The 20675-nt window shown below is 39.5% G+C and overlaps 4 protein-coding genes and 1 non-coding gene across 8 annotated transcripts; 1 reads left to right on the top strand and 4 right to left on the bottom strand.

Moving 5' to 3' along the window:
* Window positions 1-1720: 1720 nt before the first annotated feature.
* tra2b (transformer 2 beta homolog) lies at window positions 1721-10674 on the bottom strand. Of its 3 annotated transcripts, none has more exons than XM_085434158.1 (8): window positions 10503-10674; window positions 7096-7789; window positions 3512-3671; window positions 3212-3400; window positions 3006-3121; window positions 2285-2419; window positions 2095-2165; window positions 1721-2004 (listed from the first exon to the last, which is right to left on the bottom strand). In XM_085434158.1, exons 2-8 carry the CDS (start codon window positions 7383-7385, stop codon window positions 1994-1996), a joined length of 972 nt encoding a protein of 323 aa, XP_085290284.1. In that variant the 5' UTR covers window positions 7386-7789; window positions 10503-10674; the 3' UTR covers window positions 1721-1993. The 3 variants fall into 3 exon arrangements, with proteins under 3 accessions (XP_085290284.1, XP_085290285.1, XP_085290286.1); XM_085434159.1 differs by having other exon boundaries at window positions 2095-2162; XM_085434160.1 differs by having other exon boundaries at window positions 7096-7235; window positions 10503-10672.
* A 2037-nt stretch (window positions 10675-12711) lies between these two features.
* On the bottom strand, window positions 12712-14662 carry hce2l1 (high choriolytic enzyme 2-like 1). The gene is made up of 9 exons (XM_085434157.1): window positions 14560-14662; window positions 14415-14466; window positions 14276-14335; window positions 14041-14193; window positions 13823-13940; window positions 13557-13735; window positions 13380-13461; window positions 13169-13293; window positions 12712-13081 (listed from the first exon to the last, which is right to left on the bottom strand). The coding sequence occupies exons 1-9, from the start codon at window positions 14629-14631 to the stop codon at window positions 13068-13070; spliced, it is 855 nt and encodes a 284-aa protein (XP_085290283.1). The 5' UTR covers window positions 14632-14662; the 3' UTR covers window positions 12712-13067.
* Window positions 14663-15546: 884 nt separating this feature from the next.
* On the bottom strand, window positions 15547-20177 carry hce2l2 (high choriolytic enzyme 2-like 2). 2 transcript variants are annotated; one of them, XM_085434155.1, is made up of 9 exons: window positions 20112-20177; window positions 17080-17122; window positions 16928-16990; window positions 16684-16839; window positions 16466-16583; window positions 16156-16334; window positions 15971-16052; window positions 15745-15869; window positions 15547-15659 (listed from the first exon to the last, which is right to left on the bottom strand). In XM_085434155.1, the coding sequence occupies exons 3-9, from the start codon at window positions 16959-16961 to the stop codon at window positions 15643-15645; spliced, it is 711 nt and encodes a 236-aa protein (XP_085290281.1). In that variant the 5' UTR covers window positions 16962-16990; window positions 17080-17122; window positions 20112-20177; the 3' UTR covers window positions 15547-15642. The 2 variants fall into 2 exon arrangements, with proteins under 2 accessions (XP_085290281.1, XP_085290280.1); XM_085434154.1 differs by lacking the exon at window positions 20112-20177 and adding an exon at window positions 17200-17793.
* Window positions 17715-17787, bottom strand: trnak-uuu (transfer RNA lysine (anticodon UUU)). Its single transcript has one exon. It is a non-coding gene; the product is annotated as a tRNA-Lys (tRNA).
* LOC146690947 (uncharacterized) lies at window positions 17781-20311 on the top strand. Its single transcript, XM_085434156.1, has 5 exons — window positions 17781-17926; window positions 18122-18231; window positions 19746-19883; window positions 19962-20083; window positions 20165-20311. The coding sequence occupies exons 1-5, from the start codon at window positions 17876-17878 to the stop codon at window positions 20221-20223; spliced, it is 480 nt and encodes a 159-aa protein (XP_085290282.1). The 5' UTR covers window positions 17781-17875; the 3' UTR covers window positions 20224-20311.
* The last annotated feature ends 364 nt before the right edge of the window (window positions 20312-20675 follow it).

The raw sequence follows: 20675 nt of genomic DNA, 5'->3' as shown, positions 1-20675 counted from the left end.
GTGTATTTTTCTCCTAAGCAATCATATTCATTTTAGATCATTCCCCTGGTTGACTTAAAACCTAAAGTTTGCATTGAAGAAGCGGATTTATCTGCAAACAGTCCCCACTTGCTGTCTAAGTTGTAGTGAAACTTGGAAATTGTGTAATGGAAACCAGAAACAGAGACTATTCACTTTCAAAGAAGAAGTTGTACATTACTGCTGCAACCAACAGATGTCAAAAGGTCCAACTTTAGGCCATTACACGGCAAGCATGTTGCAAAAAAGTGACACGAAAGCCCAGATTTTTCAGTTCTGAATTGGTCAATCCATCCATCCTCTACCGTTTAACTGGGTTCAGTTTGTGGGTGCAGCAGTCTGAGCAGAGAAGCCCAGACTTCCCTCATCCCAGACACCTCCAGCTCATCCGGTGGGTCAGGGTGCATGCCTGGCTACTTGTGATTGCTGTGGTTATCTGCAGTTTGTATGGTAGAAGCTGAATTATCTGCAAACATTCACCATTTGTTGTCAATCCAGGAGGTATCCTAGTCAGATGCCTGAATCACTTTAACTGGCTCCTTTCAACGTGGAGGAGCAGCTCTATTCCGAGTCCCTCTTGAATGACCGAGCCCCGCCACTCTTCAAAGGAAACTCATCTCTCCCACTTGTATCCGCGACTACATTCCCAGAGCTTGTGACCATAGGTGAGGGTAGGTACGTAGGGGGACTGGTTAATCGATAGCTTAGCTTCTATACTCAGCTCTCTCTTCACCACAACACATCTGTTCAGCATCTGCATCACTGTGGACGCCATCCCAATCCATCTGTCAATCTCATGTCCCACTCTTCCCTTACTCTTGAACAAGACCCCAAGACACTTGACCTCCTCCACCTGCACAGGAATTAGCACATCCAAGTCCAAGACCATAGATCTCAGATAGAAAACGGTATAGTGCCAGCTATGGGTGAGGGATGAGTTACTACCCTAGGTGGAGGAGGTCAGAACTTGTAACGTATAAACATCAAACACGTTGCGTTTCTGCAGAACATCTGTCCTCCAAAAACACACTGTTGACACCAAGCAACGATGAGCAGGTCCTGATGTTTCTAACCAGAAAAGGGAGAAACTGAAATTCTGGATTCATTACTTTGATTTCAGAGAGCCAACTGACCCAGAGAAGCATCTAGCTGTGTTTGAGGTTTAAAAAAACCCAAACAAAATAGTATAATTTTACCATTTGTATATTCAGCACAGAGACGAGTTTTAAGCTATGCTTGTTGCCAAACGAGTTGTCTAACTGGTCAGATCTGTTTACTCTGGTCTGAAAAATTAGGGGGAAAATAAATTAATTAAAAAGTTCCAGCTTGGTTTAAAAAAAAAAAAAAAATCCATCCAGCTAAACGTGGTCGGCATGAACAGCTGCAGTAAGGAAAGGACGAGGCCCGAGTGATTGAGCTTTTAACAGGAAGATTAAAATACTTTTGTGTTTTACTATTTCATCAAAGCAGTTTTATTCCTGATGTCATCCTCACCCACTTGACACTATACGAAGCCCTCCAGAAAATTTAACTTAACTCAAATCAATAGAAATGCCTTGCACAAATTCTGTAGAAAGAATATGCATAAATATCATAAAGTCAAGGCTTTAATATATTCATGTCAGCATTACAACTATCTTGCAAATGCAATAGTCTATTGTAAAAGGCATAAAAATACTGCGAGGAAGGACACGAGTCAAGGTGGGAAAAACAGATCTGCTTTTTAATCTGCTCCACTATACAACAAAAATCTGACATGAGTATAACATTTACAACAGGCGTTCAAAACATGAATGCACCGCTTCATAAATTTACTATACTTTTGTATTTTAAGCAAAAAGATGTTTGATGATTACAGTAAGAAAGATGTACTCTGAAGTCAATCATATCTGTCTTTACAAAACGTAACAACCCCCCACAAAAAAAACAAACAAAAAAATTCTGCACGTTTGGGAAGATAAGGGGACAGAAGCCTTCAATATCGACCTGTGAAACAAAACAGGGTAATTAAATGACACAATACAACATGCTGGATTCTTCAATAAAAACTTCTGATACTTTATTGAAATGACTTACGGGGAGAATAAGACCGTGACCTCGATCGAGACCTGTAAGCGCCTCTGTAGTAAGGTGAAGGAGATCGCCTTCTAGAGGAACAAAGACCATTTATCATTTTTGTCAGTGTCAGGGGGATAAAATAAAGAACAGCAAACCCAAATACGACACGATGAGAATAAAGTAACCGCTGATATCCTTTAACAGTCACCTGTATGATCTGTAGTAGTCCCTGTCATCATAGCGGTCGTATCCACCTCGGTCATATCCACGGTCGTATCCACGGTCGTAACCACGGTCGTAGTCACGTGAATAGCGTCGGGGACCGCTTGGGCCGCCTCCTCCGCTACACAAAAGCAATAATATAAGATTTTTCACGCTACACAAAGCGTACTTTTGCATTATTTTACTGTTACATTCTCACCTCCAATTAAAAAGATTTAAAAGAAGGTTTTTGGTGCAGCATTATATACCTCTTTTTCACAAATTTCACCTAGCAACTGCCAGAACCTACTTGCTTACACTGTTCTCTAGTTACCTGTGGTTATCAGGGGGTCACTGACTAGACTCTAGGGCTGTGTGACTGAGACCGTAGCAACCACTCGCCAAGAGGTTGGAGAAAGCCTTTGAAGAGGTTAGTTGTGTCATTTTTACCATTAAAATCTCTGCGTTCATTTTAGGTTCAACTGGATACAACTTATGACACAGGGACTAATTTTGTAAGAGCCTGTTTCTATTTTCTTTTTTTCCCTTTACTGTTGACTGATTAAATGTTGAATAAAAACACTACTTTTCAGGTTTAGTAACACTAAGAATTTTATTTCAGATGCTTTGATGTGTCCATAAGTTAGAGCTGTCTTATATTACAAGCATTTTCACTGTGTCTTTGTTTAAAAACATATTTAATTATTCCACACAAAGAGATTGCTTACTATGTGGGCCGGCCCATGTAAATTCCAGGTGTTGGGGTGTGAGGTCTTTTTGTGATGGAGAAGTCCACCCTGATTGTACGCCCGTCCAGCTCCATGCCATTGGCTCGCTCCTTCGCCTGAAAGTGAACATAAATTACACTTGCAGTCCTAGAGGATATTTTAAGTATAGGTGTGGCAGGCGGGTTTATTTATTATTGTTCTTGTACCTCTTTGGCATCATCTGTGTTCTCGAAATACACAAAAGCAAAGCCCCTGGAGCGCCTCGATTGCTGGTCATACACAATGGAAACATCCTCCAGGGGGCCGTATTTGGAGAAGACGTCCCTCAGATCCCTCTCTGTGGTGTACAAGCTCAGGCCAAAGACTCCCAGGCAGCAATTCGGATCTGGATTAGCCTGCAAATTTGAAAGGTTTCAAGATTTGGATGTGATCATTTTCTCATTAAAATCATTCATTAAACCAATACATCCTCTGTTTTTAGATATCACACATTGCTAAGCACATACACGGTTGCCAATGTGCCTCCGACGATTGGACATGGGTGAATGGCTGTGGCTTCTGCGCCGACGCTCTCCGCTGTAGGACCTACTGTGAGATCGGTGATGATAGGACCGTGATCGGGAGCGGGATCGGCTGTAGTGTCTCCGTGAGCGGTGGGAATGTGACCTATAGAGAGCGAGAGAAACAAACAACCCATATTCATACGTTCTCTGGCAATTTTCATGTAATTCCACAAATTTACATTTGTCTTTATGAAAATTATAGCATGGACTAAAAAAAAAAGAAAAAAAAAAAAAAAAAGCATGAAATATTTAAAATAACTGCCAAAACATCCCAGACTAGTGAAAAGTAACCCCACTTACCACTGTCACAATCTCTAACACTAAACCCTCTGTGACGTCAAATTTCCAACAAGGCTTTATTGACATTGTCGCAAACTTTTGAAAAACAACAATTTACTTTGGATTTCTGTGCAACTTAAAGTGTTTCTGTCAAAAATACACCTGGTGCTGTATTGCTGAATGACAGCGCTGCCCCTGCACCTTACAAACAGAGTAAAAAGTCTCTCTCCTGTGAATGGGGAAACAGAATGCACAAGTCAAATGTCTTATTGGAGGTACTTTAAGCTGCTCCCTTATTTCCCAAGGGGCTGCCACAGTGTGGATTGATCTGCATGTTTGCTTTAACACAGCCCTCCTATTTATCCAGGCTTGGGACCACCAATAGGAGTAATAATATTAAAGAGATGAACAGGTGAAATATTTTTTTTTTTTTTTTGATCAAGGTCTTTTTATTGAACAAAGAATTGCTTCCAACAACAATTATGGCAAAATTAACAGACAGTTGTGCCCCCACCCCCCCAGAACAGTGTAACTAAAACCCAGCCAGAGAGGAAAGGAGAGACAAAATAACATAAAATAAAATAAAGTTACAGATACAAAGTAAATATTAAAATAAATGAACAACAGCAAGAGAAAAAAAAAACAAAAAAAAAAAAACCCACTCACACGCACATTAAGCAATAGTATCCGGACTTAATCTTTCAAAGTAAGTAAGAAAAGGTTGCCATGTGTCATAGAACCGCCGAACCGAACCTTTTACAGTGTAGCGGATCTTTTCCAGCTGAGTATAGTACATGACATCCTTAACCCATTGCCCATATACAGGTGGAAGTGGCTCTTTCCATTTCAATAATATCATTCTACGGGCCAAAAGAGTGCAGAAGGCCAGAAGATCAGAGTGTGATTTGGAAAGACTGGCATCACAAGGCGTCACTCCAAAAATAGCTATAAACGGGCAGGGTGCAATTGGAACACCAAATATGTTGGATATGGTTTCAAATATGCTTTTCCAAAAGCTACCCAGTTTTGGACACGCCCAGAACATGTGAAATAGGGAAGCAGGCTCTCGTTTGCACCGGTCACATGTGGGGTCAAACCCATCCTTGATTTTGCTCAGTCTAGTTTTAGACCAATGGAGACGGTGAACAACTTTGAACTGAATCACCACATGTTTAAGGCAAATAGATGATGAAGAAATGCTATTGATTATCTTGTGCCAAGTCTCATCTGTAATCCGTTGGCCAAGATCACTTCCCCATCGTTCCCTAAGTGATTGCAATGTGGACAGCCTAAAATTACTCAACAGCTCATAAACATCACTTATAACCCGCTTAGCATTTGGCTTAAATACAAAAATATCATCCAAAAGGGATGGTGGTGGACAGGACGGAAAGCAGTCAGTATTAGAAGCAACAAAATTCCTGAGTTGTAGATACCTGAAAAAGTGTGACTGAGGGATCTTGAACTTGTTCACCAGCTGTTCAAATGAGGAAAAGATATTGTCCGTGAAAAGAGCAGCCATTGACGTTATTCCCAGCTTTGTCCATATGTTAAATGCCTCGTCCGTCAAGGATGGGGAGAACATGCAGTGTCTATGCGGTGGTGCATTAAGAGAGAGTTCAGTCTGTTTAAAGTGCCGTCTGAGCTGATACCATAACTTCAGTGAGTGGACAACAAGAGGATTCGTGGTGAAGCTGGAGATCGGTCTCGCCAGAGGTAATCTGGCACACAGCAAAGACACCAGGGAGGATTGACTCACTGATAGCCGCTCCAGTGTTACCCATGATGATGATAAATTATCATGGTCTTTCATCCAGTACAATAATGCTCTTATATTAGCTGCCCAGTAATAAAACAGAAAATTTGGGAGTGCCAAGCCTCCTGCGCTCCGCGGTCTTTGTAATACACTCTGTTTCAGCCTAGGTGGTTTTTTGTTCCAAATGAAGGAGGAGATTTGACTATTTAGATTATTAAAAAAAGACTTGGTTAAAAAAATTGGAAGACACTGAAAAAGATATAGAAATTTAGGGAATATAGTCATCTTAATGATATTTAATCTACCACCCAGCGAAAGAGGCAAGGACTCCCACCTTCCAAAATCCTCCTTTAGTTTAGACAATAAAGGAAGATAATTAGTTTTATACAAGTCTCTATGATTCTGCGTAATCCAAATGCCCAAGTATTTGAACTTGTTATAGCTGAGCTTGAAAGGTGCTAAAATAGACGAAAGTTCCCCGGTTATTGTACCTAAAGGCATTGCCTCACTTTTCCCGAAATTCACCTTATATCCGGAAATTGTCCCGAATTCCTTAAGTACATCTAAAAGTTTAGGGAGGCTATTTCAGGTGAAATATTTTTTAATAGCCTAAAAGTAATAAAACAGGTAGAAGTGCACACAGTCTAATGGATGAAACACTGCACACAGAAATACTGTGTATGTATTTAAGAGCTATTTAAAACCATTACTCACAGTCTTCTATAACCACATCATATTTAAATGTTGATGAAATGTGTGGCACTTTGCATCATGTAAAACACGCACAATGTCAGATTAATTTGCAGCGTGTGGCTAAACCTAGCGATGCTAGTTAAATGCCAGTTTCCTGTGACGTAGCCAACACACAAACCTTCTGTTTTCTAAGATCAAAGTACTGCAAAACCCGCCGGCTCGTGCCTCTTTCGCTTGGTAACAACTTCCTGTCACAGAGATTGAGAGTGAGAGATAGAGACAGGCTCTCACCTCAACTACGTAACATCTGAGACTGAACCGTTAAGCTGCGTTGTGCCTCAATGAAATATGAACATATAGTTTAACTGAATAGTGTTTGTTGTCAACCATCAAGAGCTGCAACACTTAATTCCCCACTGAAAATTTGCACTGAAAGTGTAAATTTTACTTGCATGGTCCGATCTACTGACATTGTCACTGCGTTTGTAGCACAGTGACCAGGACACTCATTCACACATGACGCAGAAATTGGCAGACAATGCAGATGTAAATGTCTTTTTTTTGTTTGTTTGTTTGGGGTTTTTTTCAACAACTTGGAAGTGAAACTCTTGAACTTTTGCAAGATTTGTCAATGGCCAGAGAAACGGAAGAAGTCAGCTCCACAGAGAAGTCCCCTATCTGGGTTTGAACCCAGGATTCTCTTGCCGTGAAGCCCTGAACAGGGTGGGTATAACATGAAAGTGGCCATATTGAGTCTGTTTATCGATAGTAGAGAATTTTATGCCAGTGTATTACTCACCAAGATTTTGACCTTGACCGAGATTTGGAGCGGGAGCAGTGGGAGCCTCCTTTTGAGTGGGCAGGGGATTGAGCTGGGGACTGGCTCCCCGACTTCCCAGAGCCCCGTGGGCTCACGCTCCTGGATGCAGAGCGAGACTCCTGAACGAACCACACACATTTTTTTATCAGCACCAATGAAGTGATCAACACATACATTTGCCAAAATATTACTGTGTATTTAAAAATTAAGACTATCCTGTGAAAAGTACAGGAATTTAGGGTTGTGAAATAGGAGTGCTGTGTAGTCATGGATAATATGACATCAATATGTTTACATTAATAAGTTGTTAAATAGTGGGGAAAAAAAGAAAATGGTCAGTTGTGAGATAAAATTGCAATGATTTAAACTAATGTGTGTGTATTGAATAAGAAGAACATGCACGCATTTGACAAACAGACCAGAAATTTACTTAGCGCAGTGACCTTATCCAGATTACTTCCTTAACTTCATTTCTGTAACTTCATTACTTGACATTATTCTTCTTTCTTCAATTGTCTTACTTCTTCTTACTTCCCCATCTCTCACACACTGCCCATACTTCTTCCCTCCTCATGTTTTAGCATGCATTCAACAATTCAGCTTCACACATCTGAGCTTCATATTATTGAAAATAAAGTGGACTTCTTCCGTATTTTCTTCGTCCAACCTTAACCTTTATGAAAAAGAAAAGGATGAAGAATATATGACTGCAATTAAAACTGCACGCTCATTCAACGTTTAATGTGGTATTATTATTATTAGTAGTAGTAGTAGTAGTAGTACGAGCTAATGACATTAATGGGAATGTTAAAGACTAGGGCTGGGCGATATATCGAGTTTTTTAAAAATATCGATATATTTTCATACGAGATATAAGATGTGACAATATCGTTTATATCGATATAGTCTATGTTACGTTATAATTATACTTGTGGAGCCGCAGGTTTGCCTCTCTTTCGTCCACTTTTGTCTCTACGCAACGTTACTCGGCCTCGCCTCTCCTGCACTGAACACAACTCCGCCTCCCCCATAGCTTCACCTGCAGGCAATGACAAGATGAAAGCGGAAAATCTCCGTTAGCGAGTTACCGTGCGTGGGGCTGGATGGCGTCAACGTGTTAGCGAGCTAACCACGCTAACGACATGCAGCCCAGAGGGGCTGCACGGCCTAAAATCCTTTCCTTTTCTCAAAAATCGACAGTGCGCCTTATGTATGAATTCTGGTTGTGCTTACTGACCGCGAACCGATTTTATGTGGTACACAGCGCTCAGCAATCTGTCAAAAAATGTTTTAATATGACTTTGCTAAGCTACGGAGCTGCACCGCTTGATGGATTGTCGGAGAATTACGGCTACAGAGGAGGAGCCTCGCGGAGTGATACGTACTGTGTGTGTATAAGGACCACAAATGGCACCTGTTCAGAGACGTGGAGCAGCTGTGAAATCTGTCTCTTTGTTATTATGCTCAGCGTCTTTTAGTTTACATTTTGACTGCACAATTGTGAGCTTTTTGTTATGCACAAAAACAACATTATTTTCTTTTATTTATGGACCATGATTATTTAATATATGCTGATAATTTATTTTTGAGTAATATCTACGCTGTATGTAAATAAAAGTGCCCGTGTGACTAAGAACTCTCTTTTTGTTCTTAACTTATGGCTTTAAAAAGAAAAATCGAGATATATATCTTATATCGCCATCCAGCTAAAAAATATCGAGATATGAATTTTGGGTCATATCGCCCAGCCCTATTAAAGACCACATTATACATACGGTCAGTGTTTTTATTAACATTCACGCTCAGTGGTTTTGCTTTCACTTTTGTGTTTTTCTGGCCACTTTTCCTAAGAACTTCCTCAAAAACAATTTGGAATAATTGAGAGGTAAAACCGGGGGTGATCATTTTTTAAAAATTACAACTAAAACTGAAGGGTAAGGATGTGAAGGTAACTTCTTGTGATTCCCTTTGCCTTCCTTTAACAATATATTTTCCCAAATGAACCCTTCTTACATAATTTCTGACAAATGGCCTTTAAGTCACCATAGTGTTCATCAAACCACTGACTGTGAATATTTTATAATCAAGATTAAAACTACCAACACTGTCTCCATTTTTTTAAGTGGATAACTCCAAAATAAAGTGTAAAATTTGCTCCAACGACCTCAAGATGTAGCAGTCACTCATTTGAGCAGCCCTTAAAACCTGTTCTGGAAATGCAAAGACAGAAAACTGTTGCTATCTGTTACGATTACATAATATATTGAAAACCTTAAAGATTAAATATTAGCAAAAGAAAAGGAATCCAATAAGAGGCAAAAAAACAAAAAAAAACAAAACTTGTTAGTTAAGCAACAAGCACCCAGCACCTTGCAGGAACTAATACAAACCAGTTCAAAATATGGGTTTACATGCAGAAAATAAATTCTTCATTTCTTTTTTCTTAATCTGCCATTTACCCTCCCACATGGGAACACAGGGCATATCACACGCCCATTAAACAGACAGAAGCATTCAGGAGCTGTGCAAGGTGAGGGGATATTAAACAGTTCACTACAGGAAGGATATTACTGCACACAGGTCAGTCAGCCCAGCAAGTATTAATCAAACTTATCCATAATGCTGGTGCTTGTGGCGTATCAGCTTTAACAGTTTTAAGATGGTGTGGGAGAGCTGCATGAGTTAATAAAAATGATTTTTTTTTTTATAAGGTCAAATCTTGAGGTCGTTAGTTTTGTTTTAAATTGTTGTTGTGCCTAAGAACTAAGGAAACCCACAATGACATTCAAAGATTAATAACCAGCAGACGTAACATGATATAATTCAATCCGGGGAACAGGGGGGGAAACAAAACAAAAACAAACAAACGAACAAAAAACAACATCAACAAAACAGCGAAAATATAACAGTTCGTTAGGCAAATGTCTTCCACTGAATCCGCGACGACATGAAATATTTATTTTGGTTTCTACGCACAATAATCAGACAAATCAGACGAAGAAAATTACTGAGTTTTAACGATTTAAAAACGTTATAAAAATGTTTGCCGACATTGCAGTGTTTTCAGTGCAAACCCCGGCTCGTAAACAAAAAAGCACCAGGCCTAGCTTTCATCTATAAGCTAGTCTTAGCCAGGTAGCTAAAGATGAACTAAAAACTCGCATCCGTTGCGCATAAAGTCGCCTTTTATTGTTTAAATTTGTGCAATTTATTTTCTTTCTAAAACCCAGCTTTCGACCAAAGAGTTGTGCCAACAAGGTAAGCTGGGTACTACTAGCCAACAAAATATGAATAAGGTTGTTACCGTTACAATTTCAGTTACCCTGTCAAACCCAATGATTTGAAATGTTTAATGCATTACAAACGGTAATAAAATGTATACGTACCCGGCCTTTGTCGTTATCGCTCATTTTTGAAATTTAATCTATTGTTGACAGATACTCTACAATCTACACTACACAGTCTCCGTGTGTGAGACTCTAGCTCCACCCCCAGGTCTGCATCTAGAAAGATCCAGCAGTCTCGGGGCTGGCTATCGCGTTTTTACGTGCCAAACACGAGATTTGGTTACGTGTAGAATTTCCCCCAAGAGGCCACGTGAGAAACTCGGAGTGTTGTGAAACAAGCTGAACTTAATTCTGCACGATGTTAATTTTTTTTTAGTTTCTTTTAAAACTGGTACGGTAGGAGTAGATGTAACAGTTAGGCAATGAAAATGTAAAATAGGCACAGCAAATATGCCAACATTTTTATCACAATTTAATCCAAAAACAACAGTAAACTTTTAACTTTATAGCAAGTCCTGTTGCTATTTTGCTTGTAGTTTAGTTACTTCATCAGCACTTTTTCAGTTCTTTTATTTTTATTTTTTTGCATTTCTTCTGTGAGAGAAATATCGTCTATTTTGTACAATGCCAGCAAATAGAAAAACTCTGTGACAGAAGGTGAATAAAAAAACAAAACAAACACACATACAACTGAAATAGCAAAATAAAAATAAAAACAAAAGCTCACAAAACACAATGGAAGTGATTGAGGGAGACAGTAATGTGACAAAACAACTGGGGAAGTGAAAGAAACCGAAACATGCAAACTCTGCACTAATCCTTATTAAGGAAATACAAGTATACACATTCCCTGGCCACTTTATTCTGTATACCTGGTCAACTGCTCTCTAATGCAAATATGTAATCAATAAATGGCACAACAGCAACTCAAAACATGTAGGCAAGTAGACATGGCAAAGACAACTTCCTCAAATTCAAACTGAGCATTAGAATGGAGAACAAAGATAATTTAAGTGACTTTGAATGCAACGTGGTTGTTGGTGCCAGATGAGCTGATTTTAGTATTTCAGAAACTACTAATTTACTGTTATTTTTTGCACATTTCTATGGTTTATGGAGAATTTAAAAAATTGAGTGGCAGTTTTCTGGGTGAAAACACCTGGTAACTCAAAAAACACTCATTACAACTAAAATGCAGGGGCTCACCAAAACAAGATCAGCTCCTTGTTCAGCGTATATGGCATAAAAGATTTATGTAGCTTTAAATGGAAAAGAAGGCTCAATCTTTTACTAGGAAGGTGTAAATAATCAAGTGGCCAAGAAGTGTACATAAGTAAGTGTTAGCTTAACACTACAATAAGATAATTGGCAAGTTTTGCTTAATTCTACAGTGAGTGGTGCATAAACTCCCAGACATTATGTAGCCTGGCAGAATGCACAGTTTAATGCTGCAGCAGCGTAATATCGGCACCCTTAAAAGCTACAAAAAGAGAGTGACATGTGTTAGTTTCTCTAGGGGGTGGCACCATTGTTATTGAAGTCCCCATTGCATATATAAAATCCTAATATATTTATCCATCAAGACATGTCAGACATTTACAGCAGTGAAATTGTGAAAGTGAGTAAAATTAACCCAGAAGTGAAATTCATATTTTTCCATCGATTTATACTGTGGCAGGTGATGTGCTAAAAATGAACCATACTGCTGATTTTGCAGTTTGCATAGTTAACTTCACCAGGGCAAGAGCAGTGAATCACACAGTTTGTTGCACTTTTCATTCGGTTTTGAGCACTTCAGGTCAGTATCACTGCTAGTTTTTATTATCTCAAAGAGGAGATCATTTTAACACACAAGGACACATGCTCAGAAGACATTGGTTCTCTTTCTCAGGGATGAAGTTCAACAAATCCAGACACAGATCTTCTCTCAGTGAAAATCACCTGTCCAGTGTCTTTTCCATTTGCACCTGGGACATTAATGGACTTGCACAAGTCCAAAACTACAGCGGCCCTGAGAGATCAGAGATATCAGCTTATTGTGAAATTAAATGTCAGTGACTTTGGTTACTTCAAAATGGTAATATGTTGAACATCTTGTTTACCAGCTCTTGACAAAATTTTTTTTTGCCTAATAACATCCACTGTTTATTTTTCACATATGTGAAGTTTATACTGTTTTCATTTCACGTATGTAAGTGCGAAATCATTTACTCTACTTTTACACCTGAAAGCAGTGTCTATTTTTTACAACTTGTAGTCTGTCTCTGGAAAATAAAAATAAACCATTAGCCATTTTTTATTTTTTATTTTTAATTTAAAGTAAGCAGAAGATAGACAAGAGCCATAAAATAGATCGGAGATCGGGTACAATGATGTTACTGGCATCAGCGGGCACTTAAAACTGGTGAGTTTTGTTTTTGGCACTTTATTTATACTAGAGAAATGCAGCCTTTAGTTGTTATCTAGTAATTTATAACACCCCACGGCAGAAGGTCTTGAATCAATAAAAGCTCAAAGTGCAGACTAGACAGTGAAAATAAAATATACATTGCTATAGACTCAGGTTAAACCACTGTCGCCCAGATTATCATCTCAAGCTGAGAAGTTGTAATAAACTATTTGTGACATCTGGCAGGACATTACAGCAGAGGTTTCTGGATCCAGTTAGTCATCGGTAGCTGTAGTGAGAAACAGAGAGGAAATCCAGTCAGTCCTTTTCAAGTTTTTTTCTAACAACTGTCAGTTTGCTGTATAAATCTACCAACCGCAGTTATAGAGGATATTTATTTTATGAAGATCCATTACGCTAGGACCATCTCGCTGGCCGATGGGGATATAGGGATCTGGTTTGGGGATTATTGTTGGTCCGCCATCTTCAGAGAAGGCATATCTGTATCAAAGATGCAAAACATATATGATACAGTGATGCCCGAGTCTAAATGACAGATAATTATGTTGAATCAGAGAGCAACTCACCGTCCATAATGCATGACAGAGGTGTAGTCATATGGGCTGTTGAGATTGTTTGTCACCTGTTTCCTGAAGTTATGTATGTGCTCTGCCAAAAAAAACAAAAAAAAAACACCTTCACACTCATTTTGTGAAAAATCGAGCCACTGCAATTAGAATGACGTAGTGATAAAACGTGCGAACCTGGCATGATGTTTTTCCATATAATTGTGACATAGTTGTCACGGTCTGATCGGGATTGCTCGTGTACGAAGCCGAGAGCATGCATGAATTCATGAGCAGCGATTCCCGACCACATGCACCCAGGAGTCTGCAGTGACAGGGTCTGGCTTCCCCCAGTCTGCCCCAGAAATGACCAGCAGCTAGGGAGGGATGCAGAGCACAAATTCTACGGTATGTACAATCATCACGGCACACTGTAAGAAGCCATAAGCAGGAGTCACGCTCACCCATATCTAGGCTGAACGTCAAGGAAGTTGCCTTCGTGAGTGCGGGGAACAAATTTAACGCATGTTCCAGCGGAAATGTCTTGCATTCCAGTTTCTATGGTGATTCTGTCCATGTCGTCTAAAGTTAGGGTGAAAGAATGCACAAAAAAGGCAGAATATGAAATAATAAAGGGATATAAGAAACCGGAAGCATCTCCTTAAGTCTTAAAGCTTCATACCATACAGTGGAGAGATGATGTAGGGTACATAGACAAATCCATCTACAGATTTAGGCCACAGACAGGTGTTGCCGGGGCAGGTTATGGCACTCCTTACATGAGAAACAGCAATATCGCCGTCCCTTATTGACATTCCTCTTGGGGCTCGTATCTCTGATGAGAAAATACATTATTTTCAATATGCAGGGGAAAAACTGACATCAGTACAATTCTATGTAATTTACAGTTCACTTACTGCGATTGACCTCCAGGATTTGATCCATTGTGGTCATTTCATCATGCTCTATATTTTCCTCTGAACACAAAAATAAATATGGAATAAACAGAAAATCACTGTGAAAATGCAAGATGAGGTGCAAGGAATCGTGACCCACCAGAGAATTTCCTTTTCAACCTCACTTTCCCCTCGTGCACACCAGTCGAATTCTGTCGCACAAAAAATGTTGACATATTTCAGCTGCAAAGCATGACAAGACGAGAAAAAAGGAGTCTATATACTCCTCTTAATTACATACTTACTTTAACAGGTATTGTGTTCGCCTGGGTCAGCAAGCCAAACAAGATAACCAGAAGTATAATGGAAGAATGCATTGTTGTGTTTCAGGCTGGTTCACCAGTTTCAATCCAGCGCTCTCCTGATGCAGGAGCTAAATGAACTCCTCACCTCCGCTGAATCTATATACCCACTTCTCCTCCGCTGCTCTGTACTGATTGGGCCTCAATTCAGATGATGAAGCATGATTAAGATGCCTCATCATGCGGTGTGTGTAATTTACTCTAAATCCACTGCTGATCCATAACGGGTGGGCCTGATGCTGACCTTCACTTATGCCCTGTACTTATTGCGTGCAAGATTCAGCACTTTCAGAAACAAGGCACTTAAAGGTGTTTTTGCTGTCCGAGTTCAGCCCGACAGACCAGCAATTTGTGTCTGACTGAGCTGGCAACTAGTGATTTTGTGATATGCTATCAGATGATAACTGTCTTGGCAACGGTCATTTTTTGTCACACAGTTAAATATATAAAAACAAAACTTTATCCTCTTCCAAATATTGCTTCTATTCTTATCAAGGGGCTAATTTTGAAGGGCAGTGACGAAGCGAAGATTCTCATGTGTCAGCACTTTATGAAAACTTCCCTCGTGGTGATTGGACGAACAGAAGAAACTACTGCATCTTGAGTTAAGGTAGCACATTTTTAAATATAGAGAACATGTCTATTTATTACCAGAGACTTTGTTCTTTAACCTTCCTCATTAAAACAGATTCAGATCTCCTGTTTAATGTGATCAAGTCACCCGTTCTAAGATTCTTCACATACCTTATTACCCTGCCTCTGCTTTATTACTCTTTATCTCTTATTGATCTGTAATATTACTGTTGAGTGCATTACCACGTGTCTATTTCAAACCAGGCTATGTACTGTGAGACATATTTTTACATAAAAATAAATATCCAATTTAAAACGCACAAACTTTCATGTACACCAAGGATTTGCTGATAGAAGGTTTGAATCAATCTTTATTGAAACTGTTCATATAATTCAACTGCAGTTTTGTTAAATTGGCCTTTACTCCTGGTTCACTTCCATTCAGCCGGGTCTCTAATCATCCATGTCATCTGAACAGAAAGACAGAAAGAAATTACATTTGTGACAGTGATGTGCAGTGTGTTTAGGAGTTAATTCAGGACATTTGGTACTAACCACAATTATAAAGTCTGTTGATTTTTAGCTTGTCAATGTGGCTGAGAGATAAAGCCTGGCCCAGCTGGATGTTGTTGTTGTCCTTTGGAAGGATGGTTGCTTCCCCACGCTGGGAGTAGGCATATCTAAACATATACATAAATATGTATCAGCTTATAAATATATTTTAAAATAAAGGGGGTAAATTATAATATTTTGAGTGATTAACAGATCATTTTTTACTTACTTTCCAAAGTGCAGAATCGAGCCATAGTCATAGGGCAGATCCAGAGTGTCAGTCTTGAACTTCTCAAAGTTTCTCAACCGATCTGTTGGAAAAATGAATTTTCTGTTTTGAAAATCGGTGCAGAAATACAGTTAAAGCTTTCATTCCCTTTCCACAATGCCAACCCCTGCACACTTTAAAATTACCTCTTGAAATATTTGGCCACATGATGGTGACATAGTTGTCCCGATCTAAGCGGGACTGCTCGTGCACAAAGCCCAAGGTGTGCATGAATTCATGGGAAACCACTCCAACCTGGACGCAGTTAGGGATCTGGAGAGACACAGTCTGCCTTCCACCACGCGCACCAAGGTAGGACCAGCAACTGGATTAACACATAAGAGGACAGAAGAGTAACTTCAAGTGGTGAATTCACAGCTGGAGAGGAAACAAAACCTGAATACATTTTACAAAAGGAATTTTATGTAATCAAACTTTCCACGCTTCAGCTCTCACCCTGACTTTGGCTGGATGTCGATGTAGTCTCTCTGGTGAGTCCGTGGAACAAAACGCACACAGGTACCTTGCTCTATGTTGGCCATACCTGTCTTTATCAGCATTGTATCCATGTCATCTGTTCAGTTGTTTAACAGGGGCGAGTAATTCATACATCATTAAAAAGAAGACTGTAATCCATTGCATGTACTTATGCCTCGAACGCTAAAACAACATACTGTATTCAGGTGAGAGGTTATATGCAATGTAGACATGTCCATCCACTGATTTGGACCACAGGCAGCTCCGTGCAAAGCAGATTCTGGGGGGTGTTCCGGAGGAAACAGCAATATCTCCCTCTCTGAGGGTGGTGGCGCCATCGATGATTTGCGTAGCTGATGCAGAAATCAGATTAAAGTTTTTTAACAGCAAGTTGGGGAATCTGCAAAAGAAAACCCCTCAAGTAAAGTGTGTGCAACTTACCTTTAAGCTCGTTGGTTTTAATGATTTTATCCATTGCCGTTTCTTCATTGACCCCTCTCCATTCTTAAAAAAGAAAAAAACAATTTGTGAGGGAGTGTGCAGTTTTACGTCAGTCACAGTAATAATTTAAATTAAATCGAAGCTGAGTGCACCTTTGTAGCCAGCGGGACCCCACTTTTGGTTGAACAAAAATTTCTGCAGAAAGCACAGACAAATTTATTTACAGCTCTGTTCATGAATTCATTAAATTCAGCGGTCCCAAGCACATTTACCTGAGCTTGCACAGCTGAGAGACAAATAGAAACCATGCAGAGGAGTATAATCCGCTCCATCTTTACCAGTCAGGTATGCCTTCAGTGTTACCATTTGACATGCACTAACACCTAGCTTTATATGTGTTCCCACTGCTGTCCTTAGATAATACCCATAATTACCTCAAGTAAATAACAGGGCTGGTGTTAGCTGTTTGTGAGTGAGCCTAATCTCCAAATTAGTTTGATTCTTTCATAAACAACATCTGCAACAGTGGCATAATGTGAGGTCTCACTGTGTATAATAACAGCTTAAAATCAATGACTAGCTTTAAATGAAATGGTTTTAATGTCTGGCAGAAATTTGGTACAATTTTAGGCTTTAGGTGTGTACATGAACCAAGAGTGCTGTTTTCTTTCTACTGAAACTAAGCTTACCATCAGTTCACGTGCAATGCACGAACGCAGTTAATTTTAAATCATTACTAAGTTGTGCAAAATTTTTGTTGATAATGTAGAAGAAATAAAAACTCTGACGCCCGAACAGGGACTTGAACCCTGGACCCTCAGATTAAAAGTCTGATGCTCTACCGACTGAGCTATCCGGGCTCTGCTAACTCAGCCGGAAGCAGTATTTATAAAGAGGAAAAGCCGAGTTTCCATCCCAGTAGGAATTCTTCCACGTGAAAATACCAGCATGACCGCATTTTCTGGCCATACATTTCTAACCCAGGACGAAGTTTCTGCGGTAAGTCGACGCTGTTTTGTAAGCTAGCCTTCCTGCACGTGACTAGCTACGTACACTGATGCTAAAGTTACTAATTATCAAGTAAACAACAGAAGTATTAACAAACTAAGATGCCAGTTCGTTAACAGAGCAGGATTTGACTCTTTGCCAGCAGGCTAGCTGTGAATTACGGCATGCAAACTTTGCAATTTGCAGGAGACGCAGGAGCAGGTTAATGAGCTGCGGCGTGCTATCGAAGAAACTAATCGTGAACTGGAGAAGGTCCAACAGAGAAGACTGCATACTGAAGAAGAGATAATTAAACGGTACACCGCCCATTTACTTTAGTTTCCAATTAAATTGGGTGCCTGTCACGCTTAAAGTGTCCCAAAAAACCTGATATTGTCTCAACCCGTATAATGCTTCCTGTGATGTGATATCAGATATCGTCGGTGGGTGCACTGAGGTCCACAACAGGCTGTTAGTGTAGATTAATCGACCAGTCTATTAGGTACACCTCGTGTCTTGAACTGCTCCCTCATGCAATCTAATCTAATCGGCAAACTCAGTGCATTGGGCATGTAATTCAAGTTTCAAGGTCAAGCTGAGCCGCAGAATGGGGAAGAGAGGTGATTTTGAAAATGGCACAGCTGTTGGTGAGGAAACTCCTGATCTACTGGGAATTTGCTCCTCAGCCATTTCTAGGGTTTGCAGAGACTGGTTAAGAAAAGAGAAAATCCACTGAGTTTTCTGGGTGAACATGTCTTGTCGAGGAAAATGGCCAGACTGTTTTAAGCTGACAGCAGTAATTAAAATGACCACTGATTACAGCCAAAGTATGCAGTAATACATCTCTGAATGCACAGTATGTTGAACTGGAAGTAGAATGGGCTACAGCAGCAGAAGACCACACTGGATCCCACTCCTGTCAGCTAAGAACAGGAAACTGAGACCACAGTTCACATGGGCTCATCAAGCGTTGCCTGGTCTGATGGGTCGCCATTTCTGCTGCTGTAAACAACATAAAAGCATGGATCCATTCTTCCTTCGATCAGTAAAAAAAATTGTTTTCAGGTAGATGCTATCCAGACTTGCTCGGGGTGTTTTTTCCTTTTTTCTTTGTTTATTTTTTTTTTTTATAGTAATCAGTGACGTTTAGCTTTCCCAAGTCTTAACTTGGAGTGTTATCCAAACTATTTAACATCATTTCTTCCTCCAGGAATATTGTTGATGAACATAGAGACACATACAAAGATTTCCCTCATGTAGGTCTATTAGTGAACGACATTCATAAGCCAGCTGGCGTTAAAAAAAAAAAAATTAATTAGTTTGTCTGGAATAAAGATTTATCTCTTGTATTAATTTGAAATATAAACACACCTCGAACTTGAATTCCAATATAAGTTTTTCCAGTGAGGGACAGTAAAGGATATTTCTATTCTTAACTGATCACCTTCTGAAAGGTATAGTATTTTGTCCTTTAGTTAGGGTACAGTTAGTTAGGGTTTAGTTAGTTAGGGTTGGGTAATATTTCCACAGATGCTCTGATTGTCAAAAGCAGTGGACAACTGTATGCTCATTCTGTTTTGGTTGCGCAATCGAGCCTTTCTGGGAGAGTTCAGACAGTGACCATCTAATTGCTAACAGTGTCCAGATCCCAAAGCCCTTACACTGAACAATCAATAATTATTTCAAAATAATAAGTTAACGTAAAAAAGAAAAAATTACCTACTGCCCATTTAGATTTAGTCAAACAGTTAATTATGCATAACCAGGTGTGATGTGTGCCTTTGTTTCTAAATGTGTAGCCCTTACATAATGTATTTGCTGTCTTTCACAGTACGAGAGAAACTGAACGGAGAGTGGATTTAATGATGGAAAAAAGCGAAATCGTTAATGCACTGCAACAACTGGGTCATCTGCTCCAAAGTGAGATGGATCTCTTTGAACAACTAAATAGCCAAAGCTCTCCAGACAGGTATTCCGAAGTGCTGTGGGCAAAACCGAAGCAGACGCGACATGTGCAAACCTACAATATATATTTTATATATTTCAGGAGTGAAAGGCTCAGTTTGCAGGACCAGAGTGAAAGCGCCAGCATTAAGGCAAGCCAGCTTCTTGCTGAAATCCTGGAGGTGAAACAGCAGCTAGAAGAGGTTGAGGATCGTTATTCAGCGGGTATGGGGATTACTCACAGAATACGTACAGAATTTACTGTATACAGACATGGAGTGAAATGTGCTCTCTCTCTGTCAACAGGTCAAGCTTTGCTCCCTGGGCCAACCTACAAGTTGGAGAGAAATCACACGAAGCAGTGACTTACAAACACTGTTATTTTAATAAGTACAATAAAGTGTATATAAGTATTTTTAACAGCTAATAAAATATTCATTTTTATCTTTTAAACGTATTTTATTGTTTCTTAAATAACACTAAAGGGGATGATTCTGCAGTGAATATCTCCAAAGCTTCTCAGCTTCTCATTACTTGGGTGCTTCACATAGTTACAAATGGTCGACCTTCTCTATGCAGTGATTAAATAAGATGACAAATATTGGAAAATGTTTATGCTTATCTCAGTTACAGTATGGAGGAGATTAAAATTTCTCATGTCTCATGAGATTTCAGTGATGACAGAATTGACACACTGTCAGCCATTTGCAATATTTTGCAAAACAAAACCTTTATTCCCTATTTTCCCCATTTCATCTAGTCTTCATTAAAACCCAAAGATATCATGTCTGGATGACATGTTTCTTTCTTCCATCAT

Source organism: Copadichromis virginalis, linkage group LG16, assembly GCF_057382275.1.
Source record: "Copadichromis virginalis isolate Kocher_CV1m ecotype Utaka linkage group LG16, C_Virginalis_male_GT1.1, whole genome shotgun sequence".
Classification (NCBI taxonomy): Eukaryota; Metazoa; Chordata; class Actinopteri; order Cichliformes; family Cichlidae; genus Copadichromis; species Copadichromis virginalis.
The sequence above is the reverse complement of the archived record's forward strand: the minus strand, read 5'-3'. Positions and strand labels throughout refer to the sequence as shown.

Excerpts from the sequence above, each read along its gene's own strand:
- tra2b (XM_085434158.1), bottom strand. The coding sequence starts at position 7,385 with ATGACTACACAGCACTCCTATTTCACAACCCTAAATTCCTGTACTTTT. Across the intron at positions 3,122-3,211 it reads ACACAGATGATGCCAAAGAG|GCGAAGGAGCGAGCCAATGG; the intron begins GTACAAGAACAA and ends GTTCACTTTCAG. Across the intron at positions 2,166-2,284 it reads GACTACTACAGATCATACAG|AAGGCGATCTCCTTCACCTT; the intron begins GTGACTGTTAAA and ends TTGTTCCTCTAG.
- hce2l1 (XM_085434157.1), bottom strand. The coding sequence starts at position 14,631 with ATGCATTCTTCCATTATACTTCTGGTTATCTTGTTTGGCTTGCTGACC. Across the intron at positions 14,336-14,414 it reads GTTGAAAAGGAAATTCTCTG|AGGAAAATATAGAGCATGAT; the intron begins GTGGGTCACGAT and ends TTTTGTGTTCAG. Across the intron at positions 13,462-13,556 it reads ATGGAAAAACATCATGCCAG|AGCACATACATAACTTCAGG; the intron begins GTTCGCACGTTT and ends TTTTTTTGGCAG.
- hce2l2 (XM_085434154.1), bottom strand. The coding sequence starts at position 17,259 with ATGGAGCGGATTATACTCCTCTGCATGGTTTCTATTTGTCTCTCAGCT. Across the intron at positions 17,123-17,199 it reads TCTCAGCTGTGCAAGCTCAG|AAATTTTTGTTCAACCAAAA; the intron begins GTAAATGTGCTT and ends TGCTTTCTGCAG. Across the intron at positions 16,840-16,927 it reads TAAAACCAACGAGCTTAAAG|CTACGCAAATCATCGATGGC; the intron begins GTAAGTTGCACA and ends TTTCTGCATCAG.
- LOC146690947 (XM_085434156.1), top strand. The coding sequence starts at position 17,876 with ATGACCGCATTTTCTGGCCATACATTTCTAACCCAGGACGAAGTTTCT. Across the intron at positions 18,232-19,745 it reads GAAGAAGAGATAATTAAACG|TACGAGAGAAACTGAACGGA; the intron begins GTACACCGCCCA and ends TGTCTTTCACAG. Across the intron at positions 19,884-19,961 it reads AGCCAAAGCTCTCCAGACAG|GAGTGAAAGGCTCAGTTTGC; the intron begins GTATTCCGAAGT and ends TATATATTTCAG.